General features: G+C 52.9%; 1 protein-coding gene across 2 annotated transcripts; it reads right to left on the bottom strand.

The window, feature by feature from the left end:
• Positions 1-4,987: 4,987 nt before the first annotated feature.
• Positions 4,988-22,416, bottom strand: DCAKD (dephospho-CoA kinase domain containing). 2 transcript variants are annotated; one of them, XM_036341527.1, is made up of 6 exons: positions 22,314-22,384; positions 17,431-17,536; positions 13,462-13,687; positions 12,878-13,081; positions 9,339-9,426; positions 4,988-6,334 (listed from the first exon to the last, which is right to left on the bottom strand). In XM_036341527.1, exons 3-6 carry the CDS (start codon positions 13,571-13,573, stop codon positions 6,043-6,045), a joined length of 696 nt encoding a protein of 231 aa, XP_036197420.1. In that variant the 5' UTR covers positions 13,574-13,687; positions 17,431-17,536; positions 22,314-22,384; the 3' UTR covers positions 4,988-6,042. The 2 variants fall into 2 exon arrangements, with proteins under 2 accessions (XP_036197420.1, XP_036197419.1); XM_036341526.1 differs by lacking the exon at positions 17,431-17,536 and having other exon boundaries at positions 22,314-22,416.
• Positions 22,417-23,815: the final 1,399 nt, after the last annotated feature.

Genomic DNA, 23,815 nt, shown 5'->3' with positions numbered 1-23,815 from the left:
GTAAGCTTCAACTACCACCTGGTTTCCTAATTCTTCTGCAGGGCTCCCCACCTCAGGTGTAGCCTATGGTGGCCTTCAGATCCCTCCAGCCTCCTTCCCTGGCCCAGCCTTGGGTCGTGGCTCTCAGCCCAGCTCCAGGCCCAGTTAACTCCCCACCCTTGGTCCCGAAGTTCCTCTTCTGGTTGTGCTCAGACACACCTGGGCTGGGGGTCAAAACTTGCTCTGGTGGATCCTGACCCCATCCCACTGTCTGTTCAGCCTCTGCCAGGGACTGGGGGATTGGGGGGGGGACAACAAGGGGGGGGCTGACTGCCCCCCTGCTTTCCCTTCGGCATTGTCCAGCAGCTTGATTGCGTTGCTTCCAACCAGTGCCCCTCACTTCATTCTGGGACCTATTTTACCCCTGGCAGGACTGAGCACTAGTCTGGAGTGCCACTGTGTGCCCGCCCCTGCAGGCCCTGTTCCCCGAGGGGACGACCCACAACAACCCCGCAAGGTGAAGGTCGAGCCCCATGTTACAGATGAGGAAACCGAGGCGGGAGCACAGCATCTTCCAGGTCACCGGGCGGTAAGAGGTGCTGCTGGGACTGGGTCAGGTCCGTGTGATCCTAAGTCCCGGCTTCGGAGTTCCCTCTCCAGCTCACTCCTGCCGGTGGGCGATCCCCAGCAGACAGTGTTGGTGGCGGCGGCGGCGGCCAGACAGCGCGGGGCGCGGCAGGAATCCGCAACGAGGACCCTCCAGGATCACTTTTCCATTGAAAATCTGTTCCCCTCGCGGCCACGGGTGATGTATGGCTGAAGCTGATGAGAAACGTGGGGAGGAATGGAGGCCGGCAGCGCGGGCGGCAGGGCATTGAGATTCCGCGGGCGCGGGGGGCGGGGGGCGGGGGGCGGGGAGGAGGCGCGGGCCCCGACGCGGGCCGGGTCATTGATCTGGAGGTGCCAATTTGCAGCAACTAAATATTTGGTTTCTGCCTCTGCCCGCTCCTCACTCTGCTCAAACAAACTTCAATTAAAAGTGAAAAGCGAGGGGCAGGGTGGGGGCGTCGCGCCCGGTCCCCGAGGCCCAATCAATGGTGCGGAGCCTGCGGGGCGGGAGGAATCGTGGACCAGGCTGGGGCGGGGGCTTGGGGAGGGCACCCTGTCCTGGGTGCTGGCCCCAGCGAGGCAGCGCTGGGAGCTTGGAGCAGCGGCTTAGCCTCAACTGGCAGAGCAGAGGGTGCCCACTATACATGGAGCCTGACAGCCCCAACCCCCACGTCCAGGCCTGTGTACTTGGCCAGGAAGCCGGAAGAAGCCCCAGGGCGCTGAACCCTCCCAGTGCACCCACCACAGGAACTTTGATGACGGCCTTGTGCTGAGGTCCATCCCCTCTGGCTTGTCTGCCCATCTGTCTGCACTTGGGTTGGGAGAAGTGATGAGGGTGAATCCAACCCAGGCTCCACCCCTGGTGGGGTCTGAAGGAGAGGGCTTGCGATGGGGGAGGCAGCAGTGAGATGCTGGGAACTGGGAAGAGGGCCTGGGGAGGTGGCCACAGCCAGGAGAGGGGAAGGGATCACTGGGTCACAGTTGCCTCTTTTTGGGGTACAGGACAAACATAGCGACAATAGTCATTCACTGGGTAGTGTTAATTCATAGGGAAGTTTCTCAAGGATCTTCCAGGACTTTGTGGGAGTGGCCCCAGGACTGGGAGGGGGAGCTAGTCATTGGTGCTGGGAAGCGGGGGCACCCCAGGGTCTGCTGGATGGTCTGCCTGGGGAGTAGTTAAGACAGTTCTGGGGAAGATCTGATGAAGGGTGGGGGTGCGGTTGGCAAAGAGGTACCCAGGTCCAGAGGCGTGGGCAGATGAGACAGATGGAAGGTGGAAGGGATTCGGGTGCTTTCATGTGAGTGAGCGTTTCTTAGGGCCCAAGTTGTGAAATAAGGCTGAGGTGCTGGGAAAATAAATGAGGAGGCCACTGTCCCCTCCCACATTTCTGCACCCCCCTCACCCCCCAAAGATAGTCTTGGTCCATGGCTGGTGTGGAAGCACAGGGGGCCCCAGCTTCTAGGTTATCAGATGGCCCTGTAGGATTCTGGACCAGGGAGGCCTGAGTGCCATCCCCATCCCCAAACACAAACACAGGGCTCTGGGGGAGACTGGTCTCACAAAACCCCCTCAGTCCCCCTTCTACTCCAAGCAGTTGCCTTACCCCCCTCCCCCAACACTGCTCATCAGCCCTCAGTTCTCTCACAGGGGAGCTGAGTCCATAAGCCTCCCCATACACCACTACTTTCCCTCCCAGCTCCTGCCAGGGGCTGCCGCATTCCCTGCCTCAAGCCCCTTCCCAGCCTGTGAGCTGGGTGCCTACTCCCTCACATTCTCGCCCTCCACCCGCCTTCTCCCTGGGTGCTGAGCTGTGGAGCAGAATGATTTCCTGTAATTGGCCAGCAATCCGGCTGCCCGACTTGTTCTATCGACATGCTGGTTAGCTGGAAATTGTATTGGAATCTGAGCGACAGGGAGGGGAGAGGAGGGGAAGGGAGGGTGGGGAGCGAAGAGAGGAGGCTCTTTGGGCACCAGCTCAGTGCAGCCTCAGCTCTGTGGGTGGGATAGAGGAGCCACCAGCCACATCTCCACATCCTCCCCTATGGGAAGGAGCAGAAATGCAACCCACAGAGCTTTACCACCTCCTTCATTTTGCTCCTTCTCTCTGGCTGTCTCTGGGGGTCTCCCCTGCCCACACCTATGTGCCCCTATGGCCTCAGGTCATCATTGCCACCCCATTCCCTCTCCTGCTCCTAGCACCAGTTCCTCCTGGCCTAAAGGTCTTAGCAAGAACTAGGGGTGCCCAGCAGACGTGGTATCCCTCTCATCCAATTTCTAGCCATGGAGGCTCATCATGGAGTGCCCGAACCTTCCCCGCCTCTCCCCAAGCAAAGCGAGGCTAAACATCAGAAGAATTGACATTAACTCCTAGATAAGGAGCCAAGGTATAGTTAATGGGGGCAGTGCAGGTAGTGAGAGCACTGTTTTGGGAGCCCAGAAACTTGGTCTTTATGCCTGCTGGTTTTTGTACTGCATGGCTCAGCCTCTGAGCCTCTGGGCTCTTTCACAGAATCGGGAGTTTTCAAGGAGATAACCAGGTGAACATGCTTTGTAAACTGTAAAGCTTTGCGAACTACCCGAGGGCCAGCCCGGTGGTGGGATGGGGCCTGTCTGTCCCCTTCGTTCCCCAAGAGGCAGGTGTGTTTGCTGCCCTCGCTGGTGTCTTCATTGCTCTGTGTCAGGGTGGTAAGGCCCCAAGTGGGGAACGCCCTGGGGGCGGCGGGGGAGGGCTCTTGCCCTCGGAAGGGTGGGTAGGGCAGGATGGGGACACAACACAGCTTCTTTTTATTTTTAATATCTATTTTTATTGATTTCAGAGAGGAAGGGACAGGGAGAGTTAGAAAGATCAATGGTGAGAAAGAATCATTGATGGGCTGCCTCCTGCAGGCCCCACACGGGGGATCGAACCTGCAACCGGGCCGGGTATTGAACCCTGATCTTCTGGTTCATAGGTCGACGCTCAACCACTGAACCACCCCAGCCGGGCCCAACACAGCTTCTTAATTAGCGCCCAGGGCCCAGCGGCTGTGCCTCTGCCCCTCCCCCCGCTTGTCTCCTCCCTACAGCCCCCGCAGCAGCTTGGTGCTTGGTGGAGGCGGCCCTGCAGGGAGGGAAGGCAAGAATGCCACTGGGAGAAAGTAACTTCTTCACCAGTGCCCACTGCAGAGGTTGGACCCCAACCCGGGCGGGTGCTGCCACCTGCTGGCCGGAGGGGATGCTGCCCACTGGGGTGTAGGGCTGGGACTCCAGGTGGCCTGGCTCTGGCTGTTCCCAATCTGTCCCAGGGCCTTTGGCGCCCCATACGTGGCCTAACCCTGTCATCACGCCCCTCGGGAAAGCAGGCCTTTTTCTAAGGCTACCTTGGGCGTGAGGAGGTGGTGAGGAGGGAGGCGTGAGGACAGGAAGTGGGGGTTGTGACGGGACCAGGGCACTGGGGAGGACCCTCCAGGTTGGCCATCCTCTGACATTCTTGCATCAAACTCAACAGACCGGGTCACAGAAGAAAGTAATTCTTTGGAATTTTCCAGTCTGCAAAGGGTTTTCACGGTCATTCATTAGGTCCTTTGACCTAAGCATCATGCCTACCTGACAGAAGACACAAGGGCCAGGAGGCCACATAAATAGGAGACAAGACCAGGTCCCAATCCCAGCTCTGCTCCTCCCGGAGGAGGCTCAGGGGTACAGTGGGCGGAATCTGAAGCTTGGCCGCAACCCAAATCAGATCCCTCCACTTCTCTGAGCCTGGAATCGGAATAATCAATGTTATGCCACCTCTAGAGTGTGGCACATCTAGCAAAGTCCAACACATTCCAGGCATTCATGAAGAGTCATTTTCTCAATGGCTGGGGTAATAGGACACTTTGTTACCTCAATGAGGGGTCCATACCTTTACCCCTCCTGCCAGGTCCCACTAAACCCAGGAAGCAGCTGCTTTCTGCCTTTCTCATCCTGCCCCGGCCCCACCCCAAAGCTCAGCATCTCCTGGCCCAGGCTTTGCCCCTGGGGGTTTGCGGTGAGTTAATAAGCTGGTCTCCGAGGTATGAGCAGCTCTGGGAAATGGGGCGCTAAATATGGCCACCAGAGCATTCACATTTGTCACACTCATTTCTGGCCTTAATAGGCTGCTGGCCAGGGAAAGCTGATGTCTACACTGGTCTAATTGGCTTGGGGGAGGAAGATGGAGTAAGGGGGTGTGAGGCTGCCCCGGCACCCCCACTTACCTCTCCCAGGGGCACACACGGACCTCGCTGGAATCCTCCTGGGGTCCCAGGAGAAGTCAGGGGGCGACTGTACCTCTGGGGCCCAGGCTTCCGTGTGGGAGGAGGCCAAGTGATATCAGCCAAGCCTGGGCCCCTTCATTGGTCCGTGGTGCTAGGGGAACAGTGGCAGTGCAGGGCATTTCAGATCAACACTCTTTATTAAGCACCAACAGCAAGGCAAGCTCTGCACCAGGAAGAGATGAACAAGACAGTCCCTGCCCTCAAAGGGCTTACAATCTAGTAGAGAGACCAACCAGCTTTGGGCTGATTACTATATTATGGATCCAGATAAAATATGATGGTGGTATCACAGAGCACCTAACCCAGCCTGCGGCTTCAGACAGCCTGAGCTGGGAGCCAGTTATCGGGGGAAAAACCACACACACAAAAACAATTCCAGGTGGGGGAATAGCACAGCGAAGGCACAGAGGTCAGAAACAGCCTGGAGCACATGGACTCCCCAAGAGTTCAGGGCTAGGAGTACAGGGAACGGAAGGTACAGAGTGGGGGGAGGTGGTGAGCAGGGTAAGGAGAGTACTGGACAAATGCCCAAGGGGGAGAATGGGTCATCCCAGAAGAGGCCTGGCCTCTGCCAACTACCGTGTTACCCACAGGGAATCCTCACAGCATCCTGTCCAAGGCATCAGCCTAAGGGAGGGTCCTGTCTGAAGGTCATAGCTCTTGGTCCAAAATGATTTGCCTGGTCCATGACGGAGGTTTGGGCCACAGTGGAGCATGTGCTCAGCTCCTCGGGCATGTCCGAGCCTGGGGAACCTCCCAGCTTTAAACACTGCTGGGCCACAGGGATAGTGTTCCTCACCCCCACCCACAAGAAATTGCTAATAGTCTCCCACGGCTGCTTTCATGTCCCACTGCGGACCCTGTAAGTGGTTCTAGAGGGAGGAGCCCCAGGGAAGGTGGGAAGGAATATCTACGGACAGGGATGTTTCTCTGCCTCAGAATGTACCCCAAAGAAGGGATATATATATAGCCATATATATATATATATATATATAGCCATATATATATATATATAGAGAGAGAGAGAGAGAGAGAGGAGAGAGAGAGAGAGAGAGAGAGAGAGAGAGAGAGAGAGAGAGAGAGACCGCTGAAGAGGCCGAGAGGAAACAGGATGCATTCGTTACCTAGCTTCCGGGGAGATCCAGGCCTGGGGCTTCCTGCCTGAGTGCCCAGCTAGGGGGAAGGCAGGAGGTAGCGGGTGAGCAAGTAGAGGAGGCTGACAATGCCGGCCAGGCCGGTGAGCACCCCGAGCCTCAGGGGCAGGTACTCCAGGGAGCGCTCCAGCTCGGCGTGCAGCAGGATGACCTGGCGTTTGGTGATGCTCCACTCGCCCGAGTTGTCTAGAACGTGGCGGGCCATGCGGGCTTTGTCCTTCAGGGGCAGCTGAGCACTGACCCGAGCCTCTGCGTCCTGGAGGTTCAGGTTGTTCCGTCGCATCAGGCGTGCCAGCTGCGTTTCCCGTTCGCTAAGGACCCGGCAAAAGGGCCGATCAGGCTTTGTAGGCCCCAGCCTCCCTCCCCACCAGCAAGTGAAGGGGGTGGGCAGCCCCTTCTCGCAAATCAATTTAGGGTCCCACAGACAGGGAAGGGGGCCTGGGAGCTCACAGGCTTCCCCCACCTCACCCTACGCTGTGAGGACTCTGGAAGCATGATGGGCTTCGCATACACAGGGGGAAAGGCTGCAAAAGCTGCTTCCTGCCACCTGGGGCCATCTGCTTTCCCACCAGACCTGAGAGTTCCTAGTTACAAGATGGGAGGGTTTGATCACCTACATCGGTGACCTTTACTGGAAGGCCTGTGCCTGCAAGCTCAACGCTTCCTGCACTTCCCCGGGGCGGGGCCTGCCACATCAAAAATAGCTTCCTGGGCCACCAGAAGCCCCTCTCCCTGCCGCCCACTCCCACTCCCACTCCCCATATTTAGAGCAAAAGGACCCTGCGGGAATGGTGGCCTCTGTGCTTAATGCCACCTGGGAAGAGGGACGGGCAAGCCCAAGATGCTTCTAGTGGAGCAAGGACTTGCAAACTGGACGCCCCAGTCCTTGGGACAGGATGCAGCACCGCACATTAAGCTGAACAACCCCAGTCTCCCCACTCCAAAGGGAATTCAAAGATACTTCTTAGGCCCACTATGGTGTTACCCGGGTCCCTCCTCAGGAAACTCCCTGCCCTGCCTATGACTGCACGGGAACTGCCCGCTGTACTCTCACACCCCTCTAGCTCCGTGACCACCCAAGCCTCTCAACGGGTACAAAGGAAAAGGGCTGCAGCAGCTGCTTTCTGCCCCTGGGGCCTCTCTGCTTTGCCACTAGGCCTGAGATTTCCCAGTTATACGATGGGATGATAGATCACTATAACTTGGTCCTCTCTTAGGTCTGGCCTACACCAGAGGGCCTCCTGGGATGTAAAGACAGACCTAAGGACAGATATGACCTGAACACTAGCCAGTTCCGTTCCAATTCCACTCAAAATGCAGAAGAAAATGCTGCAGAAAGTCATTTCTGGCTGGATGATCAGGGAGACCTTTCAGAAGAGACGGCATTAGTAATGGCCTTGAAAAGTAAGTAGGACTCTGATTTCCTTTGTTATGGGGACAGCGTGCTGTCAAGGTCATGGGGCCAATCCCTGCCTGGCTGAGAACAAGAACTATATCCAACCTTAGAACTATCCCGAACAAGAATCTCTCCAGTCTAGGACTGGGAAAATGGAGATGGCTTAGGGACCCCTGAGTGCACATCCTTTGGAAGGTGTGGCCTAGACCAGAGGGCTTCTTAGAATGTGACCCAGAAATAATCCCATGTGGATAGTTTAAAGATTAATGCTATTTGTAGTAACGAGATTTTTACCAAACACTTACTGGTATTCCACATCATGCTTTGGCAAATGCCCCATACTATTTCAGACGCACCAGGATTAGTGTGACAGGTAAAGGAATCCATGAGGGGAGCCTCATTTGTAAATTTACATGGTAAAGTGTAGATCCCTTTTATGAAAAGCAAATAATTATACTCATTTACTTATATCTCTGTCATCTCTTTTGAGCCAGACACCCACATGTGCCAAAATTGGGACATGAACAGCACCCAGGACTTTGGCGAAGGTTCCTTGGCTGGTAAGTGGGGCTGGGGGATCTCCAGGAGAACGGGAAGAATCTACCAAGCCCCATTTATCTGCCAGGAGCCATAGCCACCTCTGCCCTTAGCAAACAGACCAACCTCGAAGGAAAGTGCAGGAAGAGGAAGGCGGCAAGGGTAGGTGATTGCAGATGCCATCTCTTTTCTCACCTGCACTCAAGATCCTTTTTACTTGGATCCCTTGGTACAAAGTTCCAATTGTATTAAGACTCCAAGGCAAGAGAATTCCAAGTCTTCCTGGAGTTTGCTTGGCCTCAGTTGATAGTCTTTCACAAATGGGACAAAGAACCCAGAGAGGTTGCAGGTTTACAGGGGGAGACATGGGCCCAGGCGGGAGCTATGAGGAAGCCTATGTCTCTGCACCAGGCTCAGCAGACTCAGGCGAGGCTTTAAATGACAGTCTATGGTGGGGAGCTGGGGGGCGGTAGGGAGCTGGGGGGCAGGGGGATGCTCAGGGCACTGAGCACTCTAGGCCCCATCTCTAGTGTTCCAGAAACCTCCCAAGCATTGGTCTCTGAGAGCCACTCAGTGCCAAGGGCCCGCAGAGCCAAGTGCCCACCCTGTGTCTGCTTTCCTTGTGGGTGGCATCCGGGAAGTTTCTGGGAGACAGACACTCATCTCTGCTCTCACCCCCCTGGGACTATGACTCATTTTTTTCTGACAGTTTGATCCTCCTCTGATTGTCAAACCTGGATTCGGGTTTGCTTCATATCCTGGGGGATTCTGAGAACAAAGCTCCTTCCTTAGCTGGGCTCTGACAGTTCGCTCTCTGAAACTTTCCATCCAGAGGTGTTGCCAGTGGGGGACCTTGGACAAATTCTGTTACCTCTCCCCATGTACACCACCCCTTCCCTCCCCCGCACCCCCACCACACACACACACACACACAGTTTTCTCTTCTATAGCGCAGAAGTATCAACCTGAATACTTCACGTTGAAAAGTAAATTGGGTGAAGTAGTAAGGGTGGGAGCCGTTTGGAAAATTGAGAAGTGCTGGAGGAGGGAGAAGGGATCCAGTGAATAACAACATGGTAGCCCAAGGCAAGGCTTGGAATCTGGGCTGAAGTGCCTCCAACAGCCAGCAGGGGGAGCCCTTCCCAAGCACTAGAGAAGCCTGGGGGCCCATCCCTTCCTACCCTTTCCCCGGTGCGCATATCTGGGTCAGACACAAAGGTTGGTTTCCGTAGGCTCTGGGCACTGCTGCCCTTACCCCCTGTGCTTCCTGGCCACCCTGTGGGGAAAGGGCACAGTGATGTGGGCCATTTCTCAGGGACATGCCTTACTCCAGGGGTCCTCCATCCTAGCCTCAGTTAGGCCAGGCAATGCCACACACTCACCAGTACACCACCACTGTGTGCTTCATGTACTTGAGCAGTTTCTTGGTCTCAAACAACAGAGGGATATCCAGAATCACGTAGCGGTATCCTGGAGAAAAGGTGGGAAAGCCACAAGGTCAGGTCTGCCAGCACACACTGAGGACTTACTAGGTGTTAGGTGTGGGAACTGAGTTCGCCACTGGCTGCTACCATTGAAAGCGCCCCAAAGAGGGGGCGGCCTTCCAAGGACAGGCATAACCTGACAGCCAGCAGGTTCCATTCAGAGCAGAATGCTGCACAAAGTTGTTTTTGACTGGATGAGCAGGAAAGACCTTGTAGAAGGAATGGCGTTTGTACTGGCCCTGCAAGGCATGTAGGACTTCTGATACCTGAAAATGAATGGGTGAGAGTGAGGGTTCCAGGAATGGGGACCGCAAATCACAAGGAAAGCAAGGTCCTATTGCTCCGGCTGAAGGGGGGCCTGGAGCAGTGTGAGGCAAAACCGACGCAGTGATCAGGCGGCACAAAGCACTGAGTTCACCTTGAATTTGAATCCAAAGAGTTATTTCTGAGGAGGGAAATGACACAGCCAAAATTGTAGGAGACTGGGGAGAGTTTCCAGGAGTGACTGGGCCCTTTCTGCCCTGCTTCACCCACCTTTGTTTTTAAAAAAAAAAAAAAAAATAAAAGGTTCTTCCCCAACAACCAGGTCCAAGCCGGGCTCCCTGCGGCAGAATCCCGTATGGCTCTACCAATTCTCCACGAGAGACTCACCTGGGGGTGGCAGCAGCAGCCCCGACAGGAAAGATGCTGCTTCTTAGGGTCAGAGGCAGACCTCCAGCCTGGGAATGCAGGGGTGGGTCTGGAGGTGCTACGGTGGTTATGGCTAAGATTAAACTAACTCCAGGGGGTTAGTTTAGCACTGGCTGGCCCTCCTGCTACAAGCCAGGGCCAGTCAATGGTGGCACCCGCACCCACTGTGAGTGGGCATATCCCTGCCCAGTGATACTGTGGGCTCCACACTCTTAGTTCTCTTTATGCCAGTGAGCCCGGTGTAGGTGTCATAAAGCTGGCGGGGGTCCAGGAGCCGTAAGAGGAAGGAACAGGCACTGCTCTGCCTAGAGACCCCGGCCTGGCTTGGATGGTGTCCCACTGCAAACACTTCCGCCTACAAAACCAGACACACATCACACACCGGTTCCAAGGGTGCCAGGGGTGATGCAGGGAACAGTGACAGCACAAGCTCCTGGGTTTCCTGCTCCCTAGGATCTATGGCTCAGGAAACCTCCTACTCAATGAGGGGTTAAAAGAATGGGCTCTGAGAACACGCCTGGGTTTGAAGCGCCCCACTTTCTCACCATGTCACTTTGGGCCCCTTAATAAACCTCATCTGTGTAAATGAGTGAAAAGACTACTTCACAAGAAGATGGAAGGATTAAATGAAGGAAGTCATGTAGACCACACCGCACCCCCTCACCCAGACCCTTATTAAGTGCTCCATACATGATGGTTATTATTCCTACTGTTCTCTGAAAGGGGAGGCCTGCAGTACTGGCTCCCCCGCTGCCCCTCCTCCCCCAAACTCAGAACAGGAGCCAGGGCCAGAGCCTCTCTGGGCCTCTTATCTCTCTTTCCTGCTCTGCTCCCATCCCTTCCTCTCCCCTCACTGCCCTTTCTCCTCAGCCCCTCTCGGGAGCTCGCGGCCAGTTCTTTGGTTCACCGGCAAAAGGGCTTTTCAGCTGTCACATCCCTCCTGCTTGATAAGCTCTGCAAACTATCCTGACTCTATTAAGACATCCGCCTGCCTACACAGAGACCTCCCCAACAGCTGGTGATCTTATCTGACGTTTGATTATACCAACTCTGACAGTTGTATTTGTTACAGTCATCAGGGAAAAGCTGGGACTGTGGAAGCCACAGCTGTCGTCCCCATTTTTCACCTTATCGAGCTGAAAAGAGCTTTCTGGCTTTTATTTAAGTGGTGGTGGCTGGCGAGAGGGGAGGCTGGGGGGATGACACCGCGGGAGGACTTTGGAGCAGGTGACATTATCCGACTTAATTTCATAAGGGGAAAGCCACTGTTCTCTCAAAGCCCTGCAGATGTACTTGCAACTGGCCTGGGAGTGAACGCGAAAGGGCACAAATGAAAGGCAGAGGCTTCACACCTGGTGGGGGCAAGAGGGGATCCTGGCACAGACACAAGAGGTAGAACAGAAAAGGAATCTAGAGACTCTCCTTGAGGAAGGAGGGAGGGAGGAAGGGAGGAAAGGAAGGGAGGAAGGAGGAAGGGAGGAAGGGGAGGGAGGAAGGGAGGAAGGAGGAAGGGAGGAAGGGAGGAAAGGAAGAAGGGAGGGAGGAAGAGAGGGAGGGAGGGAGGGAAGCAGGCCTGTGGCAAGGTACTGAGATGCAGAGCAAAAGCTGGTCCAGCAGGGAGGATGCACCATGGATGTCTGTGAAGTCATCCCTTTCCTTCTGGAGAAAGGTTCTGGCCAGACAGGGGTGGGGTTCCCCACTCTGTACAGGAGAACTTGATGCCTGAGAAAGTAAGGGATTTGGCCATGATCACAGAGCAAAAGCTAGAAGGCAACCTAGAAGCCTCGCTCATACCCTCCAGGAAGGAAAGTCTCGGCATCCTGACTGACAGTGGGGAGACAAGCAGCCAGGCCTTCAACACTGAGACGCAGACTGGAGGCCGCATATGCCAAGGCTGCAGGGGCCCTAGGCTAGCCTCTCGCCTGATCCCAAGCCACTGCTCTCTGCTCACCCACTTCTCCTGGTGACCGGCTCCATCGTGGACAGTAAGTATTAGGTCCCCCTGCCCAACACCGTCCTGGAGAACAGGACCCGAACTGTGGCCTCTGGTTGGGGAAAGGTTAGCAACAGCTGCAGAAGGTTCCTGCCAACTGACCACAGACCCCTGCTTTTCAAACCTCTCCTCTTCTTTCAGTCCAGCAGGCACCTGGCTGCATGTGCACACGCCAGGCTAACTCCACTGGGCCCTGCCTCTGACCCTCAGAACCCCTCCACCACCCGCCCTGGCCATCCTGGGTCCTCTCCAATTTCCTGTCTGCTAACTCACTTTCCCAGGAGGCTTGACTAGCACCAAATCCGACTCTGACTGTGGTTTCTATTTGTGGGGTGATGGACAGTCACTGACGTGGGCTCTTAGTCACCCTAACAGCTCTGCAAGGTTGGCATTATTAGTCTCACGATGCAGAGGAGGAAACAGGCAGAGGGGTTGGCTCATGGACAAAGCCAAACAGCTAGAAACGGTGAGGGCCAGGCCTTAAACTCATCAGCTGTTATCACTCCCATCCCTGCTGGAAAAATCAACTCGCTTCCTGGGGGTCATGGCTCAGAAGGGTCTCTTCTCATTACAGTGTCAGCCTCCTTAAGAGTTGAGGGGTATGTGCTCCTTTCCCTGGGACTGGCACGGGGCTCTGCACGGGGCGGGGCGGGGGGCCAATACTGTGAACTCTACAGCCTTTCTGCAGGGAGAAGGGCCCTGGCCCTGGCCGGAGAGGGCTTCGCCCACACCTGTCCCAGGCCCTGGGTCTTACCCCGAAGGAAGTACTTGAAGGTCTCCTTCATCATTTCCTTGCGGATCTCAGGGTGAGTGATGGTGTTGAGCAGATGCCGCCGGTCGGGCTGGTTAAATATCAGGTCCCCCAGGACCTTGCGATTGATGTCTCCATTCTCCAACAAGACCTCAGTGCCAAAAGCCTCCACGATGCGCCGGTGGGCGGGGTATCCTGGCTGCACAACTGTGGCAAGAGAGGAAGGCTGGGTCACTCTTCGGAGCCTCTGGGCCAGCCAGAGGACCCTAAACAACTAGAGGCAAAATGATGGGGGAGACCACGGTGCTCCTTTCAATAGAAGCAACAATGAAATGAGGGGGAGGAAGAGAGCAAAGTGCACAGAGTCCCTCAAGTTGGTCATGGGGTGAAGTGAAGGCGGGGAGACATCTAAGGAGGAGATGGAGGAATAAAGAGAAAAGCGAGAGGACAAGCATGAGGCAGGGAGCAGGACCTCAGACAGGGTCAAAGGAAAGTCTTCCCCGACTCTGAGGCCTTGGAAGGCCTTATAAAAAGGAAGCACAAGGGAGCTGCCATGTGTAACCCCACAACGTGACCCTTCCACTCACCATGTCGGGCGATGACGTCAACATCAATCACTGCGCAGCCCAGCTGCTGGAACACCTGGAGCACTGAGCTCTTCCCCGAGGCAATGCCCCCTGTCAGGCCCACCAGGAACATCTTCCCAGGGACAGGCGGTCAGTGAGCCCAGAGTCCCAGAAGTTGGACAATCGCTGGAGTAGGCAAGCTCAGCCAATCAGGATGAGCCTCCACAGGAATGCCAGAAGGACCTGCCTGTGGGACAAGAGCAGGCCTGATCAGTGCTGGGAGAGGAAGGCCAAGGCAGGGGAGGGAGACACAGCCTGGCTAGGCAGTCAAGCCCAGAGCTTGGGGAGCTCTGGATCCATCCTGAAACCGAAAACCCTTTCAGGAAAGGCCTCCAGTATTATTTAAAAAACACTCATACAGACGGCAAACGAACACAGTCTACATTTAGCAAAGAGCTGAGGAGGCAGAAGGTCGGGTGCTGTTAAGCAGCGTGCTTTCTGGAGGTGGCAGTCACTGACACAGGCACACTTCCAGTAGGAAGGGACACCTGTGACCCAAGGCACCCTCCCGTGCCCACAGAGCAGCTCTCCCTCCCCAGCCTCCGCTTTGTTTTAAACTGATTTGAGGGAGAAGAAGAGGGAGAGAGAAGGGGAGAGGGAGGGAGGGAGAGAGAGAAAGAGGGAGGAAGGGAGGGAGGGAGGTAGACAGAGAGAGAGATGAAGGAGAAACACTGATCGGCTGCTACCTGCACGTACCCTGACGGGGGATTGAACCCACAACCTGGGCATGTGCCCTGACCGGGAATGGAACCAGCAACCTCTTGGTGCACAGGAAGACACTCAATCAAATGAGCCACCCCAGCCAGGGCCCCAGCCTCCACATTCTAGTCTGGCACACCTAGACTAGGCTCTCAGGAAGAAATGGCCGGCCTGCCCCACCCTACCACCAGCAGTAGGACTATCTGGGTGGCTAATCTAGACCAGTAATCCCTCCTCCTCAGCCAAGAAGTGGACCAGATGAAAACCTCAATGGCAAGCAGTGGTTCAATGGCCACTACGTCTGAGGTTTAGAGAAGTAGGGGTCTTGCCAAAGAGGAGTGTGAGGAAGGGATGACAGGCTTGGGGTGGGAATAACTTTGAGCTTGGTGTGACTTGCAGCTCTCAGACTGAGCAGCAGCCTACAGCACGGTTAGGAGCACGGACCTCTTCAAATCCAGTTCCTCGCTTACATGCTGTGCAACCCCAGGCCAGTCACTTGCCTCTCTGAATCTGTTTTCTCATCCATAAAACGGGGATGATAGAACCTGTCTCAGAAGCTGCTGTGCAGACTGAATGAGAAAATGTTTATGAAACTCTTGGTACATTGCCTGATATTGGTAAAGGAAGTGAGGATGGTGATGTGGGGTGGAAAGTGGGGGTTAGTCAGATTGCAAGGGAAAAAAAGATTTCATAAAATTATGTCCCCATCCCTGCAACCTCAAGACTACCTAACAATAGATTAGACATCGTCCTGATACCCCTAAGTTGCAGGTTCAATCTCCAGTCAGGGCACATACAAGAATCAACCAATGAATACATGAATAAGGTAAACACAAGTTGATCTCTCTCTCTCTCTCTCTCTCTCTCTCTCTCTCTCTCTCTCTCTCTCAAAAAAAAAAAAAAAAAAAAAAGTCATGTTGCATCACCTGCAGTCACAGGGTTACCTGCCTGGAGCTTTGTTGCCAGGCTGAAATAAATTAGGTTGAAGGTCAGGTCTTTCCTTCATCATCAAATCACATCTCCAGAACCCAGAAATCTGTCGTGACTTTTTGTTGTTGTTAAACAGCAGATTTACTGTCCTAATTACCTTTTGCTTGAGCTTATACTGAAAGGAGTTGGCTCTCCTGAGGACGCACCAAATGACGGGGAGGCAGCTGCTCAGATGAGGGCTGAGTGGGTGGGTGGCTTGGAGCAGCACGGGGACCAGCCTAAAAGCTTAAATCTACCCGCGCTCCTTCTCCCCCAGGGAAGCCAGGGCGGAGAGAGGGATGTCCACAGCTTCATCATCCAGACGGAGAGCTCTAAGTTATTAAGCCATTTACAAAGCATTTCTTCTCCATCTGAGACTGGAGTCATCTGCAGGAGTCGTCTCCCTCCAGCTCACAAAAAGGAGTGAAGGATAGGTTCCGTTGTCAAAAAAAAAAAAAAAAATGTCCATCTACTCGGCTGAAGTTGGACGGCCTTTTTAATCCCAACTTTGTCCTGTTGTCTCTGAACCAGAGTCTGCCACTCTTCTGCTGAAGACCCATCTGGAACGATGGGAATGGGACTCGAGAATAGGTCGTGGCGGAGCGAAAAGGCAAAGGCTAGTTCTCCACAGTCCTGACATCTCAGGAAATGTGGAAAGCAAGCCTCGGTCTCAGGGCTTTGCCAGAGTGGGTTGAAAGGGCCTGGAAGGCCATGCGGCTGAGACTACCTCCTGCCGGTCCACAGAACCAGGACCCTGTCGAAACCGACGGAGTCCGAACGCTGGGGACGGCGGTGCCCCGGCAGTTCCGCTGCATAACAGGCTTGGGGTAGACTCTAACTCTGCACTTACAGCAGCAGAGATGGAGGACCAGAGAGGGGAAGGGACTGGCCAGAGCCACAGCTGTTCGTGGAGGCTGGAAGGAATTCAAGGCCCCTAACGCTGAGTCTAGACCCCTGCTTTTCTGTACTCAGGGAACGAAAATTAATTTACCTTTAGTCTAGGACAGTGGTTCTCAACCTTCTGGCCCTTTAAATACAGTTCCTCATGTTGTGACCCCACCATAAAATTATTTTCGTTGCTACTTCATAACTGTAATGTTGCTACTGTTATGAATCGTCATGTAAATATCTGATATGCAGGATGGTCTTAGGCGACCCCTGTGAAAGGGTCGTTTGACCGCCAAAGGGGTCGCGTCCCACAGGTTGAGAACCGCTGGTCTAGGACATACTAAGGATGGTGAATCTGCCTGCACGCAAATCAATGCAGAGCCAAAGAAAAATGATTTCTTGATCATATTGGCGTTTTCCCTCGGCAGAATAAGGGTGGGGTCTTATGGACAGCAAACAGGGCACAGATGTGAATTCCAGGCTCCTGGGGTAACTAATGAATATCTGCCCTTCTCCGTGCCTTGGACCATCTGCGGAAACAGACCAACAGCTGCTTGGCCTCCGTCAGGAAGGGCACGGGGACGTGGAGCACAGGCCGTGGCCCCCTGGCTTAAAGGGGCTGGACACATAACAGCTGTTCCTGTCCAGCAAACCCCTGTACTCATCCTTCACTAACCACTGGCTGAACTCCTCTGGGCTTTGCATCATGATGCCAGGGACCCCTCAGGCAACCAAAGGAAAACACAGGTCTCACCCCTCAGGAAACCTGGAGAGACGGACAGTAACAAAGGCCACCTGCTGAAGGGCAAGGGAGAGCAGTCATGTGGTACTCACCCTGGGCCTGGATGTGTGTGTGTGTGTGCGTGTGCGTGTGCGTGTGTGTGTGTGTGTGGACCCATTCACAGGTTTGCTCACAAGTCTGCCCAGGAGGGAGCTGCAGCCAAGAGCCCACTGTCCCTCAAGGCTTACTAAGAAGGAAATGAAAGCTTAGGTTCCAAGCTGCCTCTAAGTCCCACCCAAACCTGTCCCCGCAGCTCCTCTCCAGGCACCATGGAGAAGTGATCGCCTCTGGTAACCTTTGATGACCCTCTTCCTGCTCCGGCTCAAGTCCATGCTCCAGAACCTGCTCATTTCTCCTTATTCCATGGCCATCTACACGGAGGAACTCCTAAAGCTGGCTCTGATCCGAATCCCCTCGGAAACGTTAGAAAAGGTACAGAAACCCAGGCTCCACCCCAGCCCCCTGAATCTGAGTCTAGGGTGGGACTTCGCATCCCAGCCATCCAGGCAGCAGAGCCGCTGCTAAAATGCCAAGTCGTGGGCTGGAAGTGGAGAGGCCTGGGTCCCAGTCTCTGAACTCTGCCGTGAAACTACCTGTACGACTGCAGGAATCCTTCTCACCAGCCCGGCCCTAGGGCTGTAAGTTTGGGGTAAGCTGAGCCCCAAACATCTGTCCTTCTCTGAACCCTGGTTCCCACACCTGTAAATGAGAGAAACAGGACTTCCATTGATTATACCAGCATCAGCTCCTGGGGGAGGCTCTGAGTCACTCTCTGAAATCGCTCTCCCGACCAACCAAAGACTGGCACGACCTTGGGGCCTGGGAATCAACACCCAAAGCTGTTCACAGAAGTACTTTGTACTTTTATTTGTGTCACTGTTCCCAGCACATCAGATAAAATAAGCTCCGTGAGGCCACAAGCTATGTCCATTTTGCACCCTTTTTTTCCAGCATCTAGCATAGTGTCTAATGCAGTGGTTCTCAACCTTCCTAATGCCGCGACCCTCTAATACAGTTCCTCATGTCGTGGTGACCCCCAATTTCATTGTTACAAATTGAACATAATTAAAGCATAGTGATCAATCACAAAAACAATATGTAATTATATATGTGTTTTCCGATGGTCTTAGGCGACTCCTGTGAAAGGGCCGTTCTACCCCCAAGGGGGTCGCGACCCACAGGTTGAGAACCGCTGGTCTAATGCCTGTCTGTCACTTACCAGGTGAGTGACATTGGTCAAGTTATTTAACCTTTCTTCGATTCATCTGCAAAATGGAGCTAATGGCACCTACTCTCAGTTGCTGTGAAGAAGAAATGAGTTAACACGCGTAAAGTGCCTAGAATAGTACCTGGCAACACATTAAGCACGCAACCAATGTTCTTTATTAGTTATGAGCGAGTGTTTGATAACTATTTATAGAATGAATGACTGAATGACCAGGAAAGGCGGGGGGAAGTGCTTGGGGTCACATTCTCCTGTCAGTGCCAAAGGGGAGGCTGAAACCAAACTCCCAGCTTATTCCTTTTCCCATCACAATGTGCTGCTTGCTGCTAGTCAATCCCTTCTGGAAAAAATAAAAATAAAAAATGGAAACAAACAAAACACCCAGTGGGTTAAACAGCATAAGGAATTGATACCTGAATGAATACTCTTCCTTTCCTCCCTTGGGAGAACTGAGGGCTTCCGTTGGAAGTGAGTTCTATGCTTTGCATCTCCCAATCAACAACCCAAACCTGCTGGTGCTGGGGCAGGACCTGGCTCCCTCATTAGCTGGCAGCTTCGTTTCTTCCTCCTTTTGTGGCCCGTCAGGATCTCGTACTGGGCATGACTGACCAGCCATGAATTGCTCTTCAAAGGGTATGTATCCATTTTGCTCCAATGATCAATATAATCATTCATGAATATGAGTCACTACCTGTCTAGGGACCCAATTATTTTCTCGTGGAAGCAGTGGTTGCAAAGATATGTTGTTTTCCGGCCAACTAGTAAGTGCTATTTTTATCTGTGGTTTCCCCATTGCTAATCTTGTCTGATTGGTGAGACGTTGCTGTGTAAACCTGAGTCCAAGTTCCCTCGCCTGCTTGGTCTGTTTCGTTACCACCTTCTGCAGGCTGCCAATTATTTGAAGGGGCCCCAAGTCAAGGGGTTGGCAGTCAGTATTCCTCTTCCTTCTCCCCTTGCCAACACCCGGGGAAGGGCGGGAACAGGTCTCTCTTCCTGAGCACTCTCTAAGCACAAACCGTGGCTCCAGAGAGCTTTTATGGGCGAGCGGGGAGGCTGTTCGGACTGGACTACAATGCTGGCGTTTATGCAGAAAAAGGATCAAAGGGACTGTCACCTCTCAGGAACTTCAAAGTCACAGGGACCTTCGCTGACATCTCAACTCGGTCCCCTAAACCAGCCATGTGGCCTTGGGCAATACGCCAGCACTGTGGAATTCTGCTAAGTTGCGTATAAAACAGGATTGATAATGACTACTCACAGGGGTTTTGTCAGGATTCAATGAGGGAACATATGTCATGGTCACCTCATCTTCCGCAACTCAGTGTGCGACACGTCACTGAAGTCTACTCTATGTCCCTATAGGGCACCTTCATCCTTTCAATTGTTTGGCCAAAAACCCGAGTGTCCTCCTGGCTCCTGTCTCACAATCTCTATCCAGCCATCAGTGCCCCTGCCAACTCTGCCTCCCACCTCCACACCCAGGCCAGGCACCCCCTTTCCATCTGCCACCATCATCTTGCTCCCAGGTTACTGCAGTGGCCTTTGAGTGATTTCCTTGCTACCACCTTGTTCCCCAACAGTCTCTTCATAATATATCAGCTAAGCCAGTGCGCCCCTTTAAAAATGCAAGTCTGATGACGTGACTGCTATGCTCAAAATCCTCCAATGGCTCTCATCTCACTTAGAGTGCAAGTCAAACCCTGATTCAGGTAGATGCTCAACACTGAGCCACACAGGCCGGATATGAACCAACTTCTTTCTTTCTTTCTTTTAATATATTTTTATTGATTTCAGAGGGGAAGGGGAAGGGAGAGACAGAGAAACATCAATGATGAGAATCATCGGTCAGTTGCCTCCTGCACGCCCCCTACTGGGAATCGAGCCGACAACCCAGGCATGTGCCCTTGACCAGAATCAAACCCAGGGCCCTTCAGTCCTCAGGCCGACACTCTATCCACTGAGCCAAACCAGAGAGGACTGAAACAACTTTTTCAATGCTTACAGCCATGGAATAAAAAAGCTGTGCTTGCCAAAACCGGTTTGGCTCAGTAGATAGAGCGTCGGCCTGCGGACTGAGGGGTCCCAGGTTCGATTCCGGTTGGGGGCATGTACCTGGGTTGCGTGCACATCCCCAGTGGGGGATGTGCAGGAGGCAGCTGATCGATGTTTCTCTCTCATCGATGTTTCTGACTCTCTATCTCTCTCCCTTCCTCTCTGTAAAAAATCAATAGAATATATTTAAAAAAAAAAAAAGCTGTGCTCATTTATAGAATGAATGCATGAACTAAAACAAGTACTTCCACTCAGCTTGTGAAAAGAAGCATTTCAAAGAAAACTTTTTATGTTTAACAATTATCAAAACTAGTAATATATTTTTGATCAATTGTGTATTTTAAATTGTAAAAATTCAATCTCAAGGAAAATGTTTAATATTATGACAACACAATTTTCAAAAATGTTTTAATTTTTGTTGCAGAGAAGTAGGATGACAAACCAAAGGCTTTCAAGCATAAAATCTATTATACTAGAAAAACATTCTGTGGAGGAAATAAAACAGAAATAGGAGTTCAAGAATGAAAAAGGAACGATGCAAGATTTCAACTGTTAAATAAAAACTGGTTCGTGTATTTTTTTTCCCCCAAAGGATGAGGGAAATCAAATCACTATGGTATTTAGATTCCACTGAAGATTTAAATTCTTGGTGTTTTATTTTTTAATGTCAATGTTTACAATTAACTATAAATTATATCCTTTGCGACTACTAAAACTTTCAGAGAAAAATTCCAGCTACCTAAAAATGTGCAAGTGGGTAATTTTCAAAACCAAGCTAAGCTCGCTGTTTGCCTGCCTTCAGCTATCAGCCCTCGTCTTTTAAAGCACAGGGAAGGAAGACACTCTAAGTTTTATCCAGGGCAGTTCTGACTGCTCAAGATAGGAGCGGATTTGGTGGGAATTTAGGGCCCTGCTAGGAAAAAAACCACCCAACCGGCTGGTCCACTTTCTATTCATCAGCCAGCTCTCTCTCTAGCATTTCACTGTTTTCCAGGCCTTTGTTTGCACCCCGCCAAATCAATCTGATTTATTCAGGTAGAAATCACCAGCCCATATTCAAAAGCTTCCATTTCCACAACTTTAGGACTTAGTCAAAGTTAATTTGGGTGAAAATTTCCCCCTAAGTAGGGGAGAGAGAAAACTCTTTGAAAACTTCGTAAGCAAACTCAATGTCAAAGGTGCCAACGCCTCTATTGGGGAAGCTGGGAAAGGAAGATAAGGCAGGCAGTCCAGCCGCCCTCTATGCGCCAAAGGGGTGTTCACTAAAACTTTACAACATGTCTAGCCTCCTGGGGAAGAGAGAAGCGAGGGGTGCCCGTCTGAAAAGCGAAGATGATCACTCAGAAAAACGTCCCATCCACCCTGACATAGGTATCATTCTCATTTTTTCAGATGAGCAAACTGAGAGTCGGAATAGGACCCAAAGCCACAAAATTGGGCACGGCAGAGGCTGGATTCAAAAATGAATTTTAGGTCTGACCACAAAGCTCTAGAGCAGTGGTTCTCAACCTTCCCAATGCCAATACCCTTTAATACAGTTCCTCATGTGGTGGTGACCCCCAACCATAAAATTATTTTCGCTGCTACTTCATCACTGTAATGTTGCTGTTATGAGTCGTCATGTAAATATCTGATATGCAGGATGTATTTTCATTGTTACAAATTGAACACAATTAAAGCATAGTGATTCATCACAAAAACAATATGTAATTATGTATGTGTTTTCCGATGGTCTTAGGCGACCCCCAAAGGGGTCGCGACCCCACAGGTTGAGAACCGCTGCTCTAGAGTGAGCACCGCTGCTTTGGCCTGAACCTGGGTTTGAATCCACACTTTCCATCCCTTTCTGTTTGTAAACCTTTCTCCACAGCTGTCAAGCGGGGGAAGTAACACCTTGCTCAGTAGGGCTGCTGTTCAGGCAGTGAGCCATTGATGTCAGTCAAAGCGTTGGATCCGGGGACTGCCACATAGTAGGTGCTCAATAAACTGCAGCCAAGGCTTGAAAAAAAGGCGCGTACTCCACACCCCGCAGCACGCCTGGGGCCCCTCGGGCGGTGGTTCCCTGCGCCCAGAGCCCGGCCCAGCTCCGGACACGGGCGGGGTGGCTCCGAAACAGGAGAAAACGAGGCCAGCCCGCCCGATCCCCGGGGGCCCAGCCACCAGCCCCCCCAGCCCCCGCCCACGCGGCGTGCTACATACCCGGGGCCTCTGATCCGGCCGCTGCCGCCGCCGCTCGCCCAATCTCAGAGGCGCTTACTGGGTGGTGGGCGGGGCTTCGTCAGCGCGCGCTCGCGAGCCGGAAGTCCGATTAGCGGAAGGGGCGGGGCCGAGGGCGGGCGTGCTGGGGGGAGTGGGCTGGGAAAGAGAGGCCCTAGGTCCCTGGCGAGGCTGCGACCGAAGCGTAATTCCTCCTGGGGAGCCGCATCCCCCGCGGGAGGGTGCGGGGGAGACTCCAAAGCAGGCCTGGCCGTCATTGGCGGTGCAGCCTCTGGCAAAGGCAATGGTCGCTGTGGTTACCTGAGCACCCTTCACCTCGTTGCATCTTCAGGCCTTGAGGTGGATGCTGTCACCATCCTCATTTTACACGAGAGGAAGCTGATATGGAGAGAGCGGCTCCCCGCTCTTGAAACAGCCGTTTGGCGCAGAGTTCAAAAGCTGTTCATAGAAGCCTCGCTAGTCGTTTAGCCTCTCATTCTGGCTCCTCTACTCAAGTGCAAGTCACCGCTTGTTGAAAGAATTGGAAATCCCCCTTTATCCGCGGTTTTTGTGTCCATGGTTTCAGTTACTCGTGGTCTACCTCAGTCTGAAAATATTAAAGGGAAGAGTCCAGAATTAAACAATTCATAAGTTTTAAAGTGCCTGCATTTGAGTAGTGTGATGAACCCTCCCGTGTTGTGAACTATCCCTTTACCCTAACCACCTGTAAGTGTGGTAGCAGCCATCACAGTTACCAGGTCAACTGTCCCAGTATCAGCCCTTGTGTTCAAGTAACGCTTATTTTTTCTTTTCTTTTTTTTTTTTTTTTTTTTTTTGCAGCGGAGAAATATTGGCTATTTTATTACAAACAGCACCACCCAGGAGAACTGGAAGCTAATGCACAAAAACCTGATCTCCCCAATAGTGTATAGGTTACAGATTATAGAAGGTAAAGTCACAAGACACTGGGTGAGAGGATGGAGGATCATGCTGGGAGCGGATTGGTCAGAGATGAGGGAAGGGTAGTAAGTCATTTCTTCAGGTACTGGGGACACTTCTGAGGTCTGTTCCGGTGTCCCTCCTGGTTTCATGAGAGAGTAGCCAGGAGTCATTCCACCTTAGGGCTCAGGAGCTGAAATATAACTTAGGTCAAGATGTTGCCCCAGCCGGTTTGGCTCAGTGGATAGAGCGTCGGCCTGCAGACTGCAGGGTCCTGGGTTCGATTCCCAGTCAAGGGCACATGCCCGGGTTGCGGGCTCAATCCCCAGTAGGGGGTGTACAGGAGGCAGCCAATCAATGCTTCTCTCTCTCCCTCTCCCTTCCTCTCTGAAATCAATAAAAATATATTAAAAATTAAAATAAAAAGATGTTACCGTTAGCCTGTCATAGCATGGACCTTGTGACCATTAGCCAGATTCAGGCTAATGTTCTTGCTGATTATCCGGGGGAAGGCTAGGTTTCTGAGTGTGTATATATAAAGAGATATGATTTCTAGAGCTAAGATT

The sequence above is a fragment of the Myotis myotis genome, unplaced genomic scaffold (genome assembly GCF_014108235.1).
Source record: "Myotis myotis isolate mMyoMyo1 unplaced genomic scaffold, mMyoMyo1.p scaffold_m19_p_17, whole genome shotgun sequence".
Taxonomy (NCBI): domain Eukaryota; kingdom Metazoa; phylum Chordata; class Mammalia; order Chiroptera; family Vespertilionidae; genus Myotis; species Myotis myotis.
This window is presented reverse-complemented; position numbering and strand designations above follow the sequence as displayed.

Bases quoted from the DNA above. Each gene is read 5' to 3' on its own strand.
- DCAKD (XM_036341526.1), bottom strand. From the start codon at position 13,573: ATGTTCCTGGTGGGCCTGACAGGGGGCATTGCCTCGGGGAAGAGCTCA. The intron at 13,082-13,461 runs GTGAGTGGAAGG...CTCTTGCCACAG, and splicing joins TGACGTCATCGCCCGACATG to TTGTGCAGCCAGGATACCCC. The intron at 9,427-12,877 runs GTAAGACCCAGG...CCTTTTCTCCAG, and splicing joins CTTCAAGTACTTCCTTCGGG to GATACCGCTACGTGATTCTG.